At 24.5% G+C, this 23104-nt stretch overlaps 1 protein-coding gene across 4 annotated transcripts in view; it reads left to right on the forward strand.

Annotated features, from left to right (window-relative positions):
• LOC136981004 (death effector domain-containing protein-like) overlaps positions 1-23104 on the forward strand; it is a 43733-nt gene that overhangs the window by 7709 nt on the left and 12920 nt on the right. The window contains exons 1-4 of one of the 4 annotated variants that reach the window (XM_067277247.1): positions 11339-11732; positions 15235-15384; positions 15510-15631; positions 20181-20441. In XM_067277247.1, coding sequence (XP_067133348.1) covers positions 15380-15384; positions 15510-15631; positions 20181-20441 — 388 coding nt within the window. In that variant the 5' untranslated portion in view covers positions 11339-11732; positions 15235-15379. Of the gene's footprint in view, positions 1-11338; positions 11733-14863; positions 15385-15509; positions 15632-20180; positions 20442-23104 lie in introns of those variants that run through there. The other 3 variants (XM_067277248.1, XM_067277246.1, XM_067277244.1) reach the window with 3 other exon arrangements.

The raw sequence follows: 23104 nt of genomic DNA on the forward strand, positions 1-23104 counted from the left end.
AAATAACTAAATAACTATTGTGTATGTGCAGTAGATTGATAATGAAAACTTTTGAATAAAAAATAATTTTTTTATAATTAACAAAAGTTACTTAAATGAAATACTAGAGTAATTGAAAAAAACATGAAATTTTGAACAAATATTTACTGTGATAACATTAAATTTAGTTTATTATATGGATGTGAATATAAATAGCAAATATAGTCTCAAGTATATCAATGTCTTTTTCAGATACATAATGAAATGAAATCATGTGCAAACATGAAGTAAAGCAAACTGTAGAGGATTATATTAGTTTTTTAGTGTGAAGTGCTGATATAAATCATGTATATACATACTCAGAACAGTACAGTATACATGTACTGTGTTTATGTAAACATTTCATTTTCATCATTTCATGCACTTGTTTTTCAGTTACACTATAATGTTATAAATTGTGTACAATTTTTTAATCAGTCTGTAAACAGATTCTTGATGAAATGGCTTGATAATGGAAAATTTGAGAAAATTGGCCATTAAACTCATTTAGTCAAAGGCAAGATTTTTTACTGATTAAAGTTTGACTTAACAAGTTTAATGAGTAAACATTTACTGTATATATTAATCTTCTATTTTTATTAATAATGTTGAAATATGATTTGACAGGATGTACAGTATATTGTATTAATTGTATTTTGTACTACTAGAATTAAGTTTGTTGATTTAGTATTTTTACAGCATTTGTATTTTGGTGATAAATGCAACTATTTTTAATTAAAATTAAAATATCTGGTTTAGTTTGAAAATTTATGATTCTGTAAAAAGCAATTTTTATTTATAACAGTTTTATTTTTCATATAACACATTATTATAATACAAAAATTGAAACATCCATCAATATGAATTTATGGTAAAATGATGAAAACAAACTGTAAAATGATCCATTTGCATATATGCCATTGTTTTTTTATGATGGAGTAGTTACGTGAAAATCTCTTCTCATAACATAAAATCAAATTTATCATTATAATTTTACATTGTGTTGTATTCTTGATTTGTATTGCATTTATATTTTTATCGTCAAAAAGTCATTACAAATAGTAGCAATAATTTTATCTAAATATGAGTTTTTAATTAGTGTAAATTAATTTAGTTAAATGTTAAATTGTTTATTATTATTATTATAAAATCATACTGCTTATAAAAAAATTTTTACATTTGCCATTAATAGTAAAAGATAATGTGTACATCATCATTATTAAAATTGAAGTCTTTCTTTTTCAGTTAATTTTTATATGTATTTCAGCAAAATATAAAAATAAATACAAAGATTAAAGGCATTTGCCAGAAACAATAAATAATTAAAAGAATTTGTAACCTTTTATTATATATAAAAAATTGTTAACTTTCACGCTAGTTTTAATATGTAAAAGAAAAATATTAGGAAAAACCTTCATATTATATAGTTCTTACTTCAACTAGAAAACATTTTGTAATTTTTGAGAAGTAATAATTTACTTGTAACTAAAATCTTTTTAATATTTAATTGTGAAATTTTAATATGAAAGAAATAATGTAAATAGAACTTATGTTTATCATAAATGATAATTTTTCACATAGTCCTGTAATGCAGATGTGTACTTGAAGATCATAATAAAAATAATTCATTATAGAAATATAAAGTTTAAGAAAATATGTTGATGAAATGTAAGAATAAAACCAATTACCATTCTTGTTATGTTTTAAGGAGAAATTATCGTTACTGGAAAGTGTTCAATACTAATGATATTACATAGTAATTACTAAATTTGCATACAGTATATGAAAAACTGTATAGTTAGACTTAATGCTAACATTACAATCACTATGACTTCATATTTATTCTTGTAAGAGAAATAAAATTGTATGTTTTGTCATTGAAATATGATGGATAATTTATTTAAAAGTTTTTATTTTTCTTATGTAACTCAAACTAACAGGTTTAAATTTGTTATGATACAACAAACAAAAAATAATTGTTACAACAAATCACATGCTGGCAAGAAATGTGACACAACTCAAAAATGCAGTATTTGAGAAAAATCTACTTAAAGAATGCTATAAAACTTATAGTATAAGCTGCTTTTAAATTTTGGGTAAGTACAGTAGAGCATCAATTATCCGACCCCCGATTAACCGACCACGTTCTAGTCGGCAAATTCAAATGTCCGCTAGTGATGTGGCACTACAATATTTGGTTATGTCTTGGCTACTTTAATATTATTTTTGTTAAATTTTTTGCATGTTTTAGCTGGCAGCACTGGCTCGACCATGAAAGGGAGGCTAGTATTTAAACCAGGCCTAATACACTATACTAATGTATTTTTTTCATACTTTTCGGTTATCTGACTTTTCAGTTACCGACCAACCCCAGTCCCCAATTGAGTCGGATAATCAATGCTCTACTGTATTTATGGCGGTAAATTCTATTATATTCTATAGTATAGTAATTTGGATCTAGCTCTGCTCTCGTCGAATGTGAGGTGTTATCGGTTAAATATATGCGAGGTCTTTTGAGTTATATCACTTTTCTTGCTTTTCTAATAACTTTGTTATTTTGAGAGATATAGTTGTGATACTTGATGTTGTGAAGTTGGGGCACTTCATATGTATTTTTCAATGACATAACTCAAAAAATGGCAATTTTGAGGTTGTCACCTTTTTTTGCCAGTGTGTGAAATGTATATTTTACATTTTTTTTGTTCACAATACAATGTCAATTAATTCAAGAAACATGAGTTATAGTACTGAATGTTATAAAATATTCAGTCATCAAAGCTGAAATATATCAATATTTTTAGATTTAAATTTCATAATTGAAGATCTTTGAAATAGTGTATTATGGATCTAACAAATCAATTTTTAAAACAGAATTCTCTTAAAATAATTATACTTAATGATTTTCCATCTTTGTTCTTTACATAGACATTTTTCTAGTAAATTTTTTATTGATGATTTGTTATTTAGGTAACACTGTTTTTTAACTTTCTATATTTCAGGTTAAATTACTTTAATGTATTTATAATAATATAAATGTAACAATACCAGATTGACATGCAAATGTCATTTGTAATGTCTGCTTTTATAGTATTTGAAAATTTCTAAAATAAACTCTTTTGTGCAAACTCATTAATAGTGTACTAAAAGCAAAATTTTTATATAGTTAAAGAAACAAAAATTATTTTAAAAAGTTATAGAATAAACTTATATATATATATATATATATAATATATAAAGAATATTTTTTTCATAAATTATATAAGAAATTAAAAGAAGTGAAGACAAAATTGTTGGAAAATATGAATCTGAAAAGAAAAATGAAACATAGTTTATGCTTATTTGTGTACAAAAACTTATTATAAAAAATACATAATTCATAAAAGGTTAGGATAATGTATATATAGAAGGTACTGTATCTGGTGATGAAATGAGAAATGCAGCTTAATTTATATTTTAATGTGAAAAATTTAGAAATAGGAAAAAAGGCATGTGTCTATTCTGGAACTGACACAGATCAAAACTTGATTCTAGCAGAGAGAAGTTCAGTATAAAAACATTTAAATCAGTAAGCATTAGGAAACTTGCCTGCCAGAGGAATGCTGATAAATTGAAAATAAAGAAATGTTTGAAATGAAATGTTAAACAAATTGAAAGGACAAGTTGTTGTTTTCAGGTAACTTGAAATTTTAGATTGAAACAACCAAAATACTAAAAAGAAAGAAATGAAATTTAGAGAGACATTAAGACTTTTTTCATAAAAAATATGTAGGTCAAGAAATAATTAAGGTAAAGAACCCATGGATTAGAGTTTATGCTAGAGAAAATGAAAAATTTTAATAATCCTGAAAGCTGGAAAAGCTGTAGAAAGCTGAATTTAAAATTAAGGTCAGACAGAAACACAGCGTGGCTCAAAGAACAACAACAGTTAAGTTCAAAAGATAACCACATGCTTTGATAGGTTGAAGAGTGTTAATTGGTTGAAAAAATTAATGATAAACGAAAATAATGTATAAAGGAATTATATTTTAGAGTAAAATGTAGGATGCTAATACAATGTAATAGTACTTTTAGAATAGATGGAAAAGAATATTACTGTTAGATTACAAAATTCAAACCAATTGGGGAATGAAATCCAAGGCTGGAATTGATATTTCAAAAGTTTGTAAAATGTTTAAAAAAAAAAAAAAAAACAGAAGTATGTTTTTGACTTAGTAAGAAGATACATGAAATAAGAATGGTTACAGAATTTTCTGAGGGCTCCTATAATTTTGTGAGAAAGAAATGAAGATCCCTTAAATATAGCAATTTTACACCAATTAGTTGGAAAAGATCTTGAGAGTATTGATGTGAAAAATCAAGTAGATTACAGCATGACTAGAAATGTTTTTTGGTGAAGAGCCCTTAGAATGCAGTAGGTTTAATAAAGTTAATATCGAAGAAATTAAGAGTGATTTCCTGGTTTGTTTTATGGATTGAAAAAATGTTTTTAATAGAATGAATTGTCAAAATTTTCTAAGAATTAAAAGTAAATGAATAGCATGGAAGGGGAGAGATTTGAACAGTTGAAAATAAAAGTATAAGTCAGTTATTTTCAAAAACCTGCATTGCTGCTAAGTGAGTTTCATTTCATTTCTGATGGCATTACTTACATATTCATTGTAAAGAAATAAGAATATTTACATTACTTATCCACGGGTAAAGCACTTAACAACAAATCTGCAGTAATTTTTAAATTGATAATTAACTTCGAGTTTCAATTTTTTTATAAGTAATAACTTATCTACATTATCACTTTCATTTTCAAAGGGCCATTTAATCAACTCTACATAAACCAAAGAATAGTAATGAGAATAAATAGAACAGAATCTGATTTTGAATAGGAAGCAGTAGGAGGATATAAGATAAAGTTGTTTAAATACTCCTTAATATCTGTGAAAGAAATCTTATGATAAATGGAAAGGAATGGTATATAAATTAAAATTAAATTAAAAGTGGTGGCAGATTAGTCTTAGCTTTAATACAACTAATTAGTTTTCAGTTTTTCAAATTTATGAATTTCTCTTCTGTTGGAGAGTTAAATGTACTGAAGACATGACAGATTTCACTTTGAGCCTCCTGGTTCATAATTAGAGATAACTGAAGAATAAACAAAAAAAATTATCAAAATTTAGGACATTCATAGTCAAGTTTAAATTCATTCAAAAACTACTTATAACCTAATTTATTTATAATTTGTTTTAGGTTTGCTGATGATAGATCAAAGAGAAATTATGCAATGTAATTTTTAAAAAAATTAGCAAATGTGTACAAGGGTATGTATTAAAAATAAAAGTCATCTGCTTGGAATAATAATGAAATAAAAAAGAGACGAGGGCAGATAATAGAATAGACAAATAGATTAAAATGGATAAGTTTAAATCAATTAATGTCAAATCATATTGCCCAGGTATAATGGGTAATAATAAAGCTAATTGATTAATGATGTGTGTTGTACATACTGGTAATATATTTTTTCAAAAACAAAAATGCTGAAAAGTAATTGCTTAAACAAATTGCTTCATAGTAAAATTATATTATTTTAATAGCTGCATTATGTGAAGATAGAATGTTTGTTTTAGAAACAGCTGAATTGGTAAATCAAAATCTGTTGTAGGTACTGTACATGCAGATAACTTGGAATTGCATAACATTCTCATATAGAACTGAAGTTTTTTTGGTTTGAAACATAGCTGAAGTTGTTAAAATCCTTATTGTAGAAATTTGATTGTGATGACTGCAATTTTAAGATTTGACTTTGAACTACTGTCATATAACTACAATTTTTTTCCAAGTTGGCACATGTATTAGGCATTTCTAATGATACAGATACTATATTATTTTACTCGCATGTAAGTTAAAAGTCAAAAAATCTTCATTAAAATTGTAAAACTGACTTATAAAAGATGATACATTTTAAAAAAGTAAAATAAATGTATTTAAGATATGTAAATTGTTACTGTGTAATGCTGGAAATTAATGAAATGACATTCTTAGTGAAATTGTCATAATTACTAAATTCAATCTTTTCAAATCAAACAAACCTATCCTGTGTGAGAATGTTACAGAATCAAGTTATTTTGCAACTACCTATAATGGATTTTGCTTTTTTAAAAATATATAGAAGAAACTAAGTTGTCTTCAATTCCAAACATATTCAAACACTAGGAATAATACATTCTTTCTAACATACTGCTACTGCATACAACATTGATCCAGAAGTATTATTTTTTGTCCACAATATCCAAGCATGTATGATTTGATGACAATGATCCTATCCATATCTAGATAGTACAGTAAAATTGTCTAAAATGGAAACCTGCTTAAACAGAAAAAAATCTTTTAACAGAGAAAATTGTTCTCTTTCATTATTAAGACAGAAACAACTAATGCAAAAATGGAAGAGGATTTTTAGGTGCAAAGAATATAACCTGAATAAAGCAGAAAATTAAGATTCCACTTGTAGAAATGAGTAACATTTCCTCCAGGTACAACAGTCACCACATATTATGATAAAGTTTAATCCAAGGATGATTTTGAACCTTATCAGAGAAACAAAAGTCACCTGACAGGGGACATATGAACACTGTCTTTGTTAATATTAGTCCATATAGAATTTAATCAGGCAGAATTGAGAACTTTCAAGAATTAAATGAGTTTTCAAGAACCAAGTGTTTGAGTACAAATTGATTAACGTTGCTAGTAATTATAGAAATTGGAGTTAACAGAGTATAAAAATTCTTTGAGAAGTCTGATCACAGAGTAATTTGATCTCTGTATTACTGTGGTGCAGCTATATCTGATGACTGAGCAAGACACTAGTTCTTGTATTAAATTGGCTTGTTTGCTATTGTGTGAGGTCATAAGGATCACATCTGAGAAATATTCAAATACCTAGCACAAGTTCTCAGGAATAACTAGAACTTTATAGAATCAGATAGTTTTAAACTCTTGCATTGAAATACTCCCATCATTACTTGGAATCATGTTGGATTTAGATTAAAAAAAAGTTACTACTATTAGAGTTTAATGTATTTAAAAATGATTTTACTATAAAAATGTAACCAAGTGACATTTTGTCTGTATGATTTAAACACAAAAAAAGAATACTAAAACCTGTTTAAAATGGAAACTTGCCAAAATGGAAAAATATTCATTATAGTGAAATTCAAGTTTAATTGGGTATACAGATTTTACTGTGTTGTAAATGAAGTCTGATGTTATAAGAATGGGGATGGGAATGGCTAAAGAAGTTTTGAATGATAAGAATTTTGTGTGGACCACTAGATTTAGAGTTGAGAGAGAAGATAGCAAAATGCTAGATTTGGAATGTGTTCTTTCAAGGATTGGTGGTGTAGACTTTCAGAGAGGAGAGAAGAAAGATTGAGGCCTTTGGAATGTAGTTATGGAGAATGGATGTTAAAAATTACATGGACTGTAACATTAGCAATGAATGAATGGAAAAAAAAGAAGACTACCATTAAGACAAGATAGAGAACAGTAAATTGAAAGAGGAATGAATTTTGAGATTGAATGCTATAAGAGGTGGTGATAGAAAGACAGGTTTATGTGAAAAGGATTGAGAAAAGAACATGAGGAAAACTAGGACTGCAGAGTCAAAGTCGGTAGATTTTTAAACAACTCCACAGCCCAGAGGAAAACAATGTTTGGATGATTTATTGATAATTCATTCCATCATTTAAAACTCTTGTCTACTATAGGGATAAATGGAGAGTGTAATTGTACAGAACTTTACCTGCTAAAAGCAGAGCATTAGTGGAGGTGATAAATTGACAACTATGTTGAAAATTTAGGTCTTGGACAAAAATTTCCACTTAACAGGCTGAGGTCTAGATAATCATACTTTTCTGTGTGTATTCTCATTCTTTAAGTTAAGAAATATTTGTTTTCAAATAATTTTTGTTTAATGAGTTTTTCATTAATTTTTTAAATACCTACATTGTATAAATTTTCTTTTTATTAAATCAATAATTAATTACAGTTTTAGAATTAATATAAAATTTTCAAATCATTATATATCCTTATACAGGGGGATTCAAAGGGGGCTTTACAACTTTGAAAGCATGTAGAATCTTCATCAGAAAACACAGCATTGATTGAGACATTATAGCAAAGCACATCAAGTTTATCTCAATAATTGCAGAAATGTATCAGGTAGAGGAAGGTAAGACATTGTTGGACAACCTTAACTTCAGTGATGAGTCGACATTTTTATCTCAGGAAAAGTGAACATTGACAACTGCAGGATTTGAGGTGAAATATATTTGTGATAGTCCAAAAATTAATACTCTTAGCATAGTTCATCTACAGTCTCTTCTGTTTTCATGATGAAATCATCAACAGTATCATTTATCTAGATATGATAGAAAATTTTCTCATTTCAGAGAAATAAAAATAGAAATAAGATTCATGAAACTTGAGCAAGACTGTTCAACATTTCACTACTGTATAGATGTGTAGGATTTCTTTGATAAATGTTTGCTATTGACCTACTCAATCAACCCTTCTGTCTCATTTCCCAGATATAGCACCTCTCAATTTTTTTTCTCTGGATTTTATTAATGATTTAGTGTTTATTTCACTTCTGCCTACAAATCTTGCTGAGCTCAAAATTTGAATCACTCTTGTAGTTACTGAAATGACAACAGATACACTGCTTTCAGTTCAGCATGAAATTGAATTTTGCTGATACGGCAGTTATTCTATCCGATGTTGCTCATATCAAATGACTGTTTGTTTGAGATAAAACTTGATTGTTTTTACTACAGATTAATGCCTCAATCAAATCTGTGAGTCCAATTTTAAAATCCTGTATGCTTTCAAAGTTCTAAGATCCCTTCCCAATCATCCTCAATCTAAAAATAGTTACACAGGTCTTACTTTATTACATATTTTAAACTTCAATCACACTTTAATAAATTATTTTCTGTTTTGAATGTGTTTTGGTATTTTTCATCTTTTGAACTACACCAGATAAATATCACAATATATATATATCAGTTTATATAGATAAAAAAAAACATTGATTTGTAGTAAATCCAGTGATTCCTACTAAAGATTGGAATATTCAAATGCAAGAATTGAGAATTATTCTAGTGCAAAAAATCTTTGAGTTTACATGACACATTAAACAATCCAATTCAAATATCAAAAACTAGTGTCTCTCTTCTGTTGAATTATTTGACAATACAGATTACACAAATCTTTTGCATATAATTATACAAGCATTTAAATGAGAATGTTCTCATTTTCTGTAATTTTACTTGAATTTAAGTGATAACCTTAAAATTAATATAATAATTGATACATGTATATAACTAATACAAAAAATGTTAATAGGAAGAGATTGATTACTAATTTACATTATTTTGAATATTAAAAAATTGTATGATAATTTAGAAACATAAGCTTAATAATAAATATTTTCCATTAGCATACAGTAAATAGTGGCCATCCTAAGCATTTTATTACATATTAGTCACGTGTAATAAGTCATTTAAAACAATAAAACTGATTTCAGTTCTGATCGATATTTTAAAATACACTATTACAAGAGTTTGCACTAGGGATTTTGATATCTCACTTAATATTTTATGGAAATTTGGTATAAACTTAATATTTGAAAATGCATATGTACACTTTATTATTATCAATAAAATGACCTGATCATTTAAAAAAAAACTGAGGTTATTTTAAAAATAATCTCTATCAATGCAAATTAACAATTGTCTCAGAATCAATTTTGGTATAAAATCTCTTAGTTATAAAAATCTTTCCAAACTGGATTATTAAATTTTAGATGAACTTTCAAGTAATATTAATTTTATTTTATCTCTGAATCAATGTAATATACAAAGCTATATTTAAGATTGTTTTTTTAAATGCTATATTAACATAATAAATACTGTGTTATTCTTTCAAAAATACTAAGAAAAATGTAAACTTGAAATCTGTTTTATTAAATTATATAAACATTGACTGGAGGAACTTTTTGTTATAAAATATTTTTAATAGTTGATTTATTTTAAATGCTTACTTATAATCACTTTGTATAAAGAAGGTATCCAATTATAATTCACGTCCTAATATTTAACAATAATTTTTTTTTATTTTGAATTTTGTCTCTCTTTCTGCTGATAATGAAACACATACATGCATAATTTATTGCATTTTAATAAAAAAAAATTATTCTGTTTTTAATAGAATGTCATATACTTTTCAATTTATAAAATGTTGTAAATATATAAATTGTAATTTTATATATTAATTATTTTATCATAAATCTTGAAATGTTATGCCTAAGTAGAAGAAATTTTAATTAAATTAAGAAATCTGTTTAATTTTAGTATAATTATTTCATATTTTGTGTTTTACCATTAGTGATTTAAATTAGTGTTAATTTAAATTAATTTTTATTTCATTTGATTATTGTAGTTTAAATAAACAACATAAATTATTTGTTGTTTCATATATGTATTAATATATAAGTGATTAAATTTATTCATTGTGTTTAATATTAATTATATTGACAATATAATTTGCATTTGAAATTGATTCTTAGTCAAGCAAAGAATATTTATGAATTTATATTTTTCTTTAAAGAAATATTAAACTAAATATAAGGCTACACGTATTTTTATTTCTAAAAATGAAAAATATTTCATTTAAAAATTTATTCAATTTTATACATGACTATAATTTCACAAAATAATAAAGATGCTTTTTAAAATTAAAGAAAATTATCTAAATGTGAAATTTCCATTCATATGTAGAACTTCAATATTATTATTTGAGGAGGTCTTCTTTTTGCCATCATTCTACATCTTAATTGTTATTGCCATGCTTTTGTAACAGATGGGAACTTAGAAGTAATCTGCATCAGATATGAAATAATGGCATACCATTCAAAGGTAACAAATGTGAATTAACTCCATTAATTAACTGGTTTCAAACTCAATAGCATCAATTTCTACAATCTTTTGATTTAATGAATCTTTTAATTTGTAAAAATAAATTAAATCTTCATTTTAAAATATCTTTCTTACACTGGTATTTAAATTGGTTTTACCTACATAACATTCAAATTTTTATCATATGAAAAATAATGAAATTTTGAGTTCCTTATCATTTTGAACAAAAAAAAGAAAGAAAATTTAGTTAACAGTTCACATAAAGATAAGGATATTATTATTGAACAAATATTACAACTCTTCCATAAAGCATTATTTGAAAAAAACTATATGATTATCAATTTAAAACTTTTTAGATTGAATTCTTCTTAAAAATTATATCACAAATAATCATTTGATTTAAAGATTTGTGGAAAAGAATATCATACAAACACTTATTTTTTAAAAAGTTGTATGTACAGTACACTGTAGTATGTATCATAATTGTTTCTTTCCCCATAGGTTGAAATTCAAGCTGTAATTTTAAGAAACACTTTAAAAAACTGATTTAAATGTGACCAGTGTGATACTGCATAAAGATGCACTTTTTTCCAAATGTTAAAGATTTCTGTATATTATTTGATGAATTGTGTATTCTTAGCCATTTTCTCTAATAATAATTCTATTCAATCATCATTTTGGTTTTCACTTATTTTTCTGTAGATTCATCAACTATATTACACTGCATATGGTTATAAACTGCACTTGGTAAGTAATATTATTGCAAAATAGCCTATGTTTTCAAACTGCTTCTCAACAACATCCTACTAAAATACAGTTAAACATTCATTGAATATAAATACCACATCATTCAAATAAAAACTATGATGATGTACATAAACAGCATAGCATTGTGGGATTATTTGAACATACATCAGATTTTAATAACATTGTTATTGAATCTGGTGTTTTTAATCACGTTATAAATAATTTTGGAAAATGAATTTTAAAATTTAAAGTTGTTTAAAATCTAAGTCAGCAAGTTAATGAAAAATTTCTTGAAATTTTATACTTTTTTTTCAATATTTATTATTACAAGTAGTTTTCAACTGATTTGAATACACTATACTTTTATAGTTATCAGGTATTTTTCCAGATATGACAATAAATATTTGTTTTTGTTGTTAATATAAATTTTATTTATTTAAGAGAGAGTGTCAGTTTTCAAGTTCAGATTTATTAAAATGTTAGCATAGAATATATATAAGTGTAACTTCTATATAAGTTGCTAGGATTGTTTGAACTTTATATAGTCAGATAGATGAAAAGGTATATATTCAAATTTAACTTAATAATTTTAGAATATGATCCTGTCAAAAATAATAACACAACAATGAATAAAGAGTAAAGAAATGTTGAATTTATGAAACTTATTATGAAGCATAATAAAAAGTAAAATCAACTTTATTCATATTTTCTTTTAAAATTTTTTAAAGTTTAGTTAATACAATAACTATCTAATTTTCATAAATCTGAAAACCTTGTCAAAATATGATATAATTTATTCTAATAAAACTTTATAAAATTTGCAAATTCCTAAATTATGTCTTTTATTTTAACTTCATAAATTCTATTTCTCTTAAGACAAAATAAAATTTTAAAAATCAAATGAATGAAGAGATGGTTTTAAATTATGTTAAATTTTAGAAAATTTAGGTGTACTGAATGTATTTTCAATCTACAGAAATACAAAATACATAAAATAAATTTGATATACAACAAAAAAAAATTATATCTATAAATAATACATCACAAAGCATTTAATTTACAAAATGAATTAGAATGTCTAGTCAAGTATTTCTGTTAAATATGTAGTTTACTTCACATTAGAGTATTGTACTTTCAAAACAAGTTAAGAGCATAGATTATTATTGTTATTTATGCAATTAGTAACTATTTGTAAAAAACATTTTAATAAAAAATTGAAATATTAGAAATTTGCATGCAGTTTTCAAAGTATAATAAATTTAGCATATTGTCAAAAATAAATAACATAATACTATATTTTAATGATTGTTTATAGTTGAAAACTACTTGTAATAAAGATATTTTTAAATGTGATGTTGACAATTTATTTTTATGAAAATAATACAAACAAGATGCTGCATTGAGATCCAGTTATTTTGAATAATGATTTCCAACAACATAATTAAACATAGATTTATTCAGAAGTAGTGATATTTATATTTGAGAGTTAAATATGAGATGGTTCAGCACCTATTAATTATCTATACAAAAATATGTAACATTATCCTTTATCCTTTTATTTTTAAAAATATTTGAAATTCCAATTAAGTTTTAAATCAAGAGTGAAAATCAAAAATATTTTGCCAAAAAAAAAAAAAAAGATAATTATTCTTAAATTTTTAAAAATTGATTTTAAATATTGTTATTAACCTTTAACCCTTAAATTATTATTGCAAAAATTATATATAATTTCTATAGCAATGGTTTTCAATATATCTAATAATTTGCATGTAAAAATTCTTCAATGGCATAATTAGAAAACCTGAAAAGAATTTTTATTGCTATTTGTTGTTTTTAAAATGTAATATTTTTTCTAATTTTCAACAAAGCAATACATACATAGCATACAAGAAAATTTTTCAAATTCAAAATAACTCTTTCATTTTGAGTTTGAAATATTTTTTTCTAATTTACAACCCACTGTTCTACTTATTTAGGTTGGTCCCAGATTACAAGGTCATAAATATTGTTTTTAAAAATTTTATTTTTGTAGTAATTATGCATAATGAACTGAATTATTTTTATATTTAATTATTTCATCTCTTCAGAATTTACACTTTGAGCAAAATTAAAACTGTAGCAATAAACAATTACGATACACATTTAAACTTTTTTTTTTTACATTAGTGAAAACTTGATTAGAATTATTGTTAATTTCTTTTACAATATTCAGTTTAATCTATAATTTTAAATCCATTCATATTTATTTTAAAAAAGTACAAAATGAGCAGTTTATTGTTAAATTGGATAAAGTTATATTTTTGCTGTTGTTTTTCTGTTCTTGCATATTTGTTTTTCATGATTTTTCTTATTAAAACACTAAAACTTTTCTCATTCTATTCCTATTTTGTTAGCAAAATGAAATCATTATAATTTTTTCTACTTCTGTGAGGTTCAATTCATTAAGAATTTATTACGTTTATCTATTTTTGTGATTTTTTTAAAAAAATATTTATAATTGTAGAAGTTAGAGAAAACAGTGTTTTCTTAATGATTATTATTCCATTATGATCTCATTTTATAGATATGGAATATTATAAATCAATGGACCAACTAAGCATGAATGAAGTAAATAATCACTCCTGTTTAATTTTCTACCGAATAAAATCTCTCAATAATCACTAATATTCTCTGATCATACCCATTATACTGTTACCATTCCAAATATTCTTTAATTTTTTTCTTTCAATGATTAGTCAAGTAAGGATTTAAATTTTTAGACTTGCATAGCATTTGTTTAACGAATACTAAACCAATATAGAAGTTCAAATCATAGATGTGATTAGATAAAAATATAGAAAACTTTTAAAAAGCTTTTTGATAATTTTTTTAAACATTTTCTAATGAAAATAATTCAACTATATTTTTACTAATAGCTATTTCCTCTCAACGTTTCTAATTTTTCCATATTCATTCAAATTTCATTGGACTAGAATATGATAATATAATTTATATCTGAATTTGAAAAAGTTCTGATTTATGAAGAATTCTTTTAATTGAATACTTTGTTTTTTTCCATTTTAAAATTAATTATTAAACAATGTTGTAAAAATTTTTAGTTTTTTAAAACATTTAAAATACATTAGCTTTCTTTATTTATTATTATACTACCATTTACATAAAAATGCCATAATTATCAAGTTTAACAAAAAACAAAATTTCTTGGGTGCTGGTTCATTCTCATATTTTGACTTTGAAAAATTATAATTATTATTATGAAAAGATAAACTATAAAATTAGCATAGTTTGCATCAATAGTTCTAATATTTCAAATGCCATAGGAAATCTTTATTTTGATATTTATCAATAAAAAAATAATTCTGCTTCAATATAAGTGTATATGTATATATAGCATTGGAAAACAAAATTTTATTATTAAATTACATTTTCTGATTATAATTCACTTTTTAAAATCAACTTTTTTATTACTGCATTGTTCTTCAATAAATGTTGTGCACTATAGTAGCCTTTCAGACTCAGGACCATCTTCCACCAATGGATATCCAACATTCAGAGATATTTGAACTTCATCTTGCACATAAATACCATGTTAATGAGCTTTGGAATGAACTGTTAGCAGAAGAAGTCATCTTGCCATATAAAATTCAATGAGGTATTTTGACAATTTTCATCACATTTCCTAATACCCTGATAACTACTGCATTCAAAATTTGTATTCAATGTTGTTCCTAATTCTATTTTTACAATAAAAATAATCAATTTAAATTCAATTCCCAGATACATTATTTTGATAAACTGCAATTTTATGTTTAAAATTTGTTTTGAAGTTTTGATTTTGTGTGGAACGGTTGGTAAGTTCATTATTACGTGTGATGATTCCAAGGACGAATATGAATTAGGTATGTTTTCATAAAATCATCGCCGTCAATATTAATAGAATATTTTTTTAAAAAGCTTGCGTAATCTAGAGTTTTAAGTGAAACTTAACTTCACAATCAAAAATTACTCATTTGTATATAAGAATTAATTTAAAATAATATAAAATAGTATTTAATTTTTAAGTTCAAGCATTTTATTTCTAATATTTTTAGTTATAAAAATTTTTCTACAGAAGTATTTTGTTACTTTCATTCTCTTTAATAAATATAGTACAAAATGTGTAATAAAAATTCAATTTCTAAGGATAGTACTAGTTTTAATAATTGTTAAATAATTGTTTAATTATAATTAAATCAAATGATTATTTAACAATGAATTTCTCATTTAGTTCAATATGTAATATAAACAAAATATATCAAATGTAATTTAAAAAGTTATTTAAAGCAGTAACTAAAATAAACAATAAAATTAGCAAAATGCAAAATTTATTCTGGCTTAATAAAAAATTTATTTTGTTTAAAAGATTATTTTGGCCACCAGTAGCCAAGTGGATATAGCTATTGAAACACTGGTGGTTATGCATTTGCCTTTCACCAACAGACTGGCCACGTGGAGTTTTCCAGGTTTTCTTCACGGGTCTGACGTAAATTGGTGCTAGTTTCCTCCTGGAAGGCACTATACCCCACTTGGCAGATCTTCCCATGTGTTGCCTTATCTTGTTAACCCTACCCATCAAAAGTTACATTGTTTTAGAATGACTAATTTATAGTCAGTCATTCTAAACTAAAATTTTAAATCAGCTGCAGAAACATCTAAAATTGCAATACATAAAATTCAATTATTCATTTATTAATTCTATGAATGAATAAAATTATATTTACTTTTCCCTTATGAAATACAGTTTTATTTACTATTGACTGAATCAGATTAACAATTTTTATGAACATTGTAATGTTTTTCCTACAGATAATTAGATGGTAATTGGCTAGATTTACAATTTAAGACAATTATTTTTGTTACATAAGTAATTGTTTATCTGTTCAATTCAGAACAAAAAGTATTTAAGATAATGAGCACATACAGTTTCTAAAAAATTAACAGTATTTAAAAAATGAATTTTTTTTTATGCTAATATAATATTATAAATGGTAATTGTATTTATTAATTCTAAAAATTGAAAATATAATCAATTCATATAATTTTGTAATTCTACATTAATGATTCCTAAGTCATTTTAATATAATTATTGAGAATATGGTTTTTTATGTTAATTATAATAATTACTTTTATATTACTTTAACTAATATATAATAATAATATTATTAATAAAAAGAGAGCTCAATGTAATGTTTTTATTAAGTACTAATATTTATATATAAGTAACTTATAAAACTTCTATAAAAAGTTTTTTATGTAAAATAAATGTTATTAGCATTTTCATTAAAACTAGAATAATTTAATGATAATAATTAACGTCTATAAATAAATTTATATATACATATAATATCTAATCAATAACATAGAAATAATTTGTATGAAAATCAAAATTATTAAATCAGTAATCATTAAAGATATCATCAACAGATAATCCTACTCAACTTTATCTTTATTGGTGATCGGAAGTAAACCATGTTTCAATTATATAACACTGTTAATACATCATATGAAAGTAAGAAAATTTTTCTAACATATAATGGGTGTCTGGAAAAAAGCCACACAAAATATCTCAGGCTCTTGCCAATAATTTATTATTATTCTGCACATGTTATAATTTTAAATGCTGTGGAACATTCTAGAATCTTTTTCTGCATTTAATTATCTGTTGCTTTCTAAATGTCAATGAAAGAAGATGCTTTACATCTAAGAGTGTACAATTTTCACACCATTTAAATAAAACATTAGGAAAAAAGTTTATTGCAAACCATTTTGCAAATGAAGGAATTTTAAAACGTAATGAATTCCCCAATGTTTCAAGAGTGGATTACAACAACAGAGAAGAAAGGGATTTGATAGAGAAATGAAAATCCTAATGAAACCCAAGTTGGACCTTTTGAAGAGAGACAAGTTTCAATTTGTCTGTAGCCCTGACAATTTCACATAATTGAGTCCATAAGTCTTTGAAAACAAAAACATGTTAAATATCAAAAGAAGGTAATTCCAGTCAGAATGGACATGCAAAGATCACTGGCAAAGACAAATTGTGGAAGGTTATTGTGAAAATTCTCTGAAAAGTAGTTCATTTAGGATGACAAATCTTTCTTTACCATTTTGCATTTGATGGTAATAGTGTATTATATACCAGTGGTATTTCCATTACACCAACCAATGTAAAGTTTTACAATAAAAAGAATTTTGAGGGCAAAGTTTTGGTTTGGATTTCAATGGAACCAAAACAATTGATCAGAAAATAAAGTTTTGCTATCATGCCCAGTGATATTTAAATAGACACACATAATTTGATTTCATTCCTTATATTTGAAAGATCTTTTCTCAAACAGAATGTCTTCTGTTCAGAATAAGCAAGTTTCCACTATGACAAAACTCTACTGCATTACCTACAACAAGAAAAATCACCTTTGTCAAAGAGGAACAACCCTGCTAAATATGCCAGAAATTAGGGCAATGAAGGATTTTTGGCAGTTCTCATGGCAGCAACTTACAAAAAGAGATGGAAGGCAAAACATGTGGATCTGCTGATCAGACACATAAAGTACTGCCTGAAAAAGTGTGAATCAGTCTTGTACAAAAACTTGCACTGCACACTCAGTCAAATTGACTGTTTAGTGATGGGTTTGTAAAATTACAAAAATAAAAGATAAACAGCTTTTCATTAGCTTTGAAATGACTATTTAAACTTCATAGTTTAGTTTTGTGTAAAAAGAATGTTACACAAACTCAGCCTGATTTTATCTGAACACTTGTTAAATATAGGATTGATTGATTAATTTCTGGATTATGCATGCTACAATCTGAGAATAACAATGGAATTTTTTGAAATAGTAAACTGTATTTTTTATATATATAAATACTTTGAAACATTATATCATTTGCATTTTTAAAAAAGAAGGTATGTGCTCTGAACATAAAATACATTAATTTATGTAATAGGTAACATGTTACATATGATTTTAACAATCATTTACACATTTACTTACCTGATTGATAAAGTTTGCCTTTCAATATTAATGATTACTTCAAAAATGTTTCTGCAGTGATAAAGAACAGTAAAAATATTTAAAACTAACTTCATATTATTCATTATGTTCATTAAAAACCTGAAAAATTTTCATTATAAAAACATTTTTTATGCATTATATATTAAATTTGGTATAAAGAAATATATATTTTTCTCAACAAACCTTTTCTATTCAAGATGTGTAGAAATATTAAAATAAGTCATTTTTTTCTTATAAAATTCTATTACATTAGTTTTGTTGATTATTTTGAATTTTAGAATGAGAGTAGCCTAATTTTATCATTAAGAATATTTTTATGTTCAAAAATCACAATAATATGAATATATATCCTAATCTAATCTTTGTTCTATATAAATTGCTTTATCAATATTTCAAATATTTTAATTTTAACATTTTAAAATTATACATAGAAATGCTTGAATTTGTAGTGTTTGGTTAAAGTATGTGCTTAATCTGAAACTGCTTGATATTAAGAATAAATAACTTGTGGTTATTAGCATTTTCTGTAAGTTTTTTTTATTGCAAAACAAAGTATCAAAAATGTCTTCAAAAATTGTTTCCAAATACTTCATCTTAATGTTTGGCTACATTTGTAATTCTGTAAATTTATATTTGTTACATAAGATAAAATAATACAATTTTTAAAAATATAATGACTATTTCATATTGAAAAGATTAATTTCTATAATAATTTTTTTTTTTAACATTTCCAAAAGCCTTTGTTTCATTATTTGAATTTGTTAACTTAAATTCTGGCAATGAAATTAAAGCTGATTTTTTTTAAAATTAATTTTAATTTTATTGACAGAACCTAAAAATCAATTAATTACTTTTTTATATAAATCACTTGTCAATATTTATAAAATAACCCTGAACCTTTAGAAAATGCTAATAAATGCTCTGTATTTGTATGTGAAACATTTATTAGAATTTTCAAAAAGTCAAAAAGATTCCTTCTTAAAAATTTTTTTAATGTTTAAACCTTCTTTAGGATATTTTGAATACTAATTTGTGTGGGCTGTATATTTATCACACAATAACAGTCATTTATAGAAACTAAAAAGACTGCCACGACTAAAAATATTAATCACAGATTATTTAAAAATAATATAAATTAAAAATTATTAGTTTTATGAGATAGTATTAATAATATGTGTAATATGTGTATTTAATTGAATAACTTAAATGTTTTTTAAATTACACATATTTTAGTTATATTTTCTATTCACTTTCACACAATTTATAATTAAATTCCTATCCCATTAATAATAATGGTAATAATTTTTAGAATGAAGTATAAATAACAAAATTAAGTATATATTTTGTCTCTCTGTATTAACTGAGTTTTAATATTAAGTTGTATCAATTTCAGTATCAGTAGATCCTGTAGAAGAATACTTCAAGAAAATAGCAGATGACAGAATGTTTATGCATTCTGAAAGAACATGTACGATTCGTAGTAATAAAAGAAAATCTCCAGGATCTTCATTGTCAAATGATACTAATGATGAGTCAGTAAATTCTGAACCACCTGTTAAATGTCAAAGAAGAAGCAGAAGACAAAGACATTTATCACGTAATTCACCTGAAATGAATTCTGTCACTCTGGTAGAACGCAAACAATATACATGTGGTAAGTTTTTAAAATAATTGTATTATTATTTTTATTCAAAAAAAAATGTCAGGAACACAGCATGTTCTTTGACTGTAAAGTTAAAACCTTTTACACACATTGATTGCATTCAACTTTTTGTCATTATATATATATCAATAGTTTATTAAAAAGGTGAACGTTGATGCATGATATCCAAACATTTGTGTTTTTTGAATAAAAATTAACAAGTCTATACATTACAATAAGTGATCATTTTATTTTGAGTGTCTGTTTAGTTTAAATTTTGGATGTTTATTTCATAAAGCAGATTGGATTCTCATAATGTTTAGATATGTTAAAACAAAACTAAACATTTATTTCAGTTAGTTGTATCACTTTTTATTTATACAGTATTTAAATTATGAATAGCTTATTGTTCATAATTATGTATCAGGTATTGTCATGCAGTGATGTATTTTAGTAGCATAGTATTATCATTTTATGTAAAGTAAGACAATAATATGTAACTATTATTGGCTTGCTTTTTGCATAATAAATAAAAATTACATATAATTGTCTTGTAAAACTTTTTAGTACAAATTTTATTTGTTATATGTTTTTTTTTTATATAATCAGTAACAGATAGTGATAAAATTAAAGAACAGTTTTTTTTCAATTTATTTATAAAATAATAATTTTAATTTCTATAATGCATTACTTCAAATGGAAAAGTATTAGTGGTAGTACAACAGCTATATTTAATTTAAATATATAATATCATTTTAATAGATAATGGCTTAGCCAGTTCACATCAGAAACACAGCAAATAACAGACAATTTCAATAAGAAACAGACCCATTCATGATAGAAAAAGCCAATTGGCATTTTGCCAGTAAATGATAATGATATTATATATGTATTGATTATATAGTTTTATAGAGATATAAACTTTTTATATAACAAAGGTAATTTTCTTACAATAGCTTTCATTGAGACATTTAGAAATAACAAAAAAACAGAAAATATATTTATTTAAAAGTTTATTATAAATAAATTCATTATGCCTTTGAACTTTATGTATTTCTGCACTTTTTTTTTAAATTTGCACCCATAATTACTCAAAAAATTGTATCATTTTTCAAAAGTACTATATTAAAAAAATTTAACAGTAAATCCAGAAATGTACTAAAAAACTATTGAAATTTTATATTTATTAAACATCATTGTATATCAGTAAATAAGATGTATTGAAGTACATTTTATCATGAAATGTAATGACTGCCACTGACATCTAATTCAAGCAGTCCATTTAATGAAAATTACAAGGAAAAACAATATTATACAAATATAAAAATGTGCAATAATAAAAGTAATAATATAAAAAGAAATTATTCTTTTTGATCATTAAATTATTCAAAACTTTTAACTTTATATGAATCACTATTAGATTGTAAGAATATCAAATATTATTATTATTAAATAATGATAAATGTACATATAAAATGGTAAAACAGTTCAATAAATTAGTATGTTCAGCTTGATTTTTTTTCCCCCTTTGTTGAAGACATAAAATTCCAGATAGTCTTGGAAGTTACAGAATATAAAAGGTGATGTTTGATGTAATCTTTCAAAGAACCATGATGATAATTTTGTCATTTAGCAGTTGTCAGAAATTTCTGACAGAATGGATTGTTCTTCATATCAGACAAAATCTTTAAAATACATATCTGAACTGTATAAACAGATGAGAAAACTCTTTTACTAGAGAAGCACTAATGACATTCTCTTTAATCATCAACATTGCTAGTGTTATATGCACTACAATCAATTTTATGTTACTTTTTTCTAATTTCACACAGCATTTCATTCCACAATGACATACTTTTAGTACAGTACCACTTATTCTAATCATATTATAAAATTGTCTGTATTTGAGATTTTATATATGTATGAGAAGCCATTTTAAAAAAGTAAATGAAGTAATACAGTCAAATGAATATATACATATTTATGTTCAGGAAAGAGATCATAAATACTGTAGGTAAAATATATACTTTAAGAAATAGCAACAGATTAAGATAGAAATTCAACCTTTTTTAGTAAATAAGTATAATAAAATATAACATTTAGATACCAAATATTTCATTTACCTGTGAACTTTGCATAGTTTCAACCTGGTAAGATTTAAAAAAAATGAAATATCTAGAATACATAATAAAACTTATTTTATTCATTCTAGTGTTCTGTAATGTAGGTTTTTGTAATTTTTAAAACTTCTCTTCAATTTTATTTTTTAAAACAAGAAAATCAGAAGAAAGAGAGTGCAATTTCTTAAAAAAACTATTTTGATTTATAAAGTAACAATACATGTTTTTATATACACTAAAGTTTGTACTTCATTCAAGTATACCAGGTTGTTCAATAAGTTTTGTCGTTCGATAAAAAATACACAATTTTATGGTTTGAAATACATTTTATTATTCAATATAATTTCCCTGAACTTCAATACACTTGTTCCAGTGATCTTCTAATTTATGGATTCCATCCCTGAAGTGAGAATCTGGAAGACTGTCGAAATACGCTTCCACGGCTGCTATTACCTCTTCGTTTGATGAAAATCGTTTCCCACGCATGAATTTTTTAAGATGTGAGAACAGCCAGAAGTCAGAGGGAGCTAAATCTGGCGAATAGGGAGGATGTTG

The sequence above is a fragment of the Centruroides vittatus genome, unplaced genomic scaffold (genome assembly GCF_030686945.1).
Source record: "Centruroides vittatus isolate TY-2023 unplaced genomic scaffold, ASM3068694v2 contig_738, whole genome shotgun sequence".
Lineage (NCBI taxonomy): Eukaryota > Metazoa > Arthropoda > Arachnida > Scorpiones > Buthidae > Centruroides > Centruroides vittatus.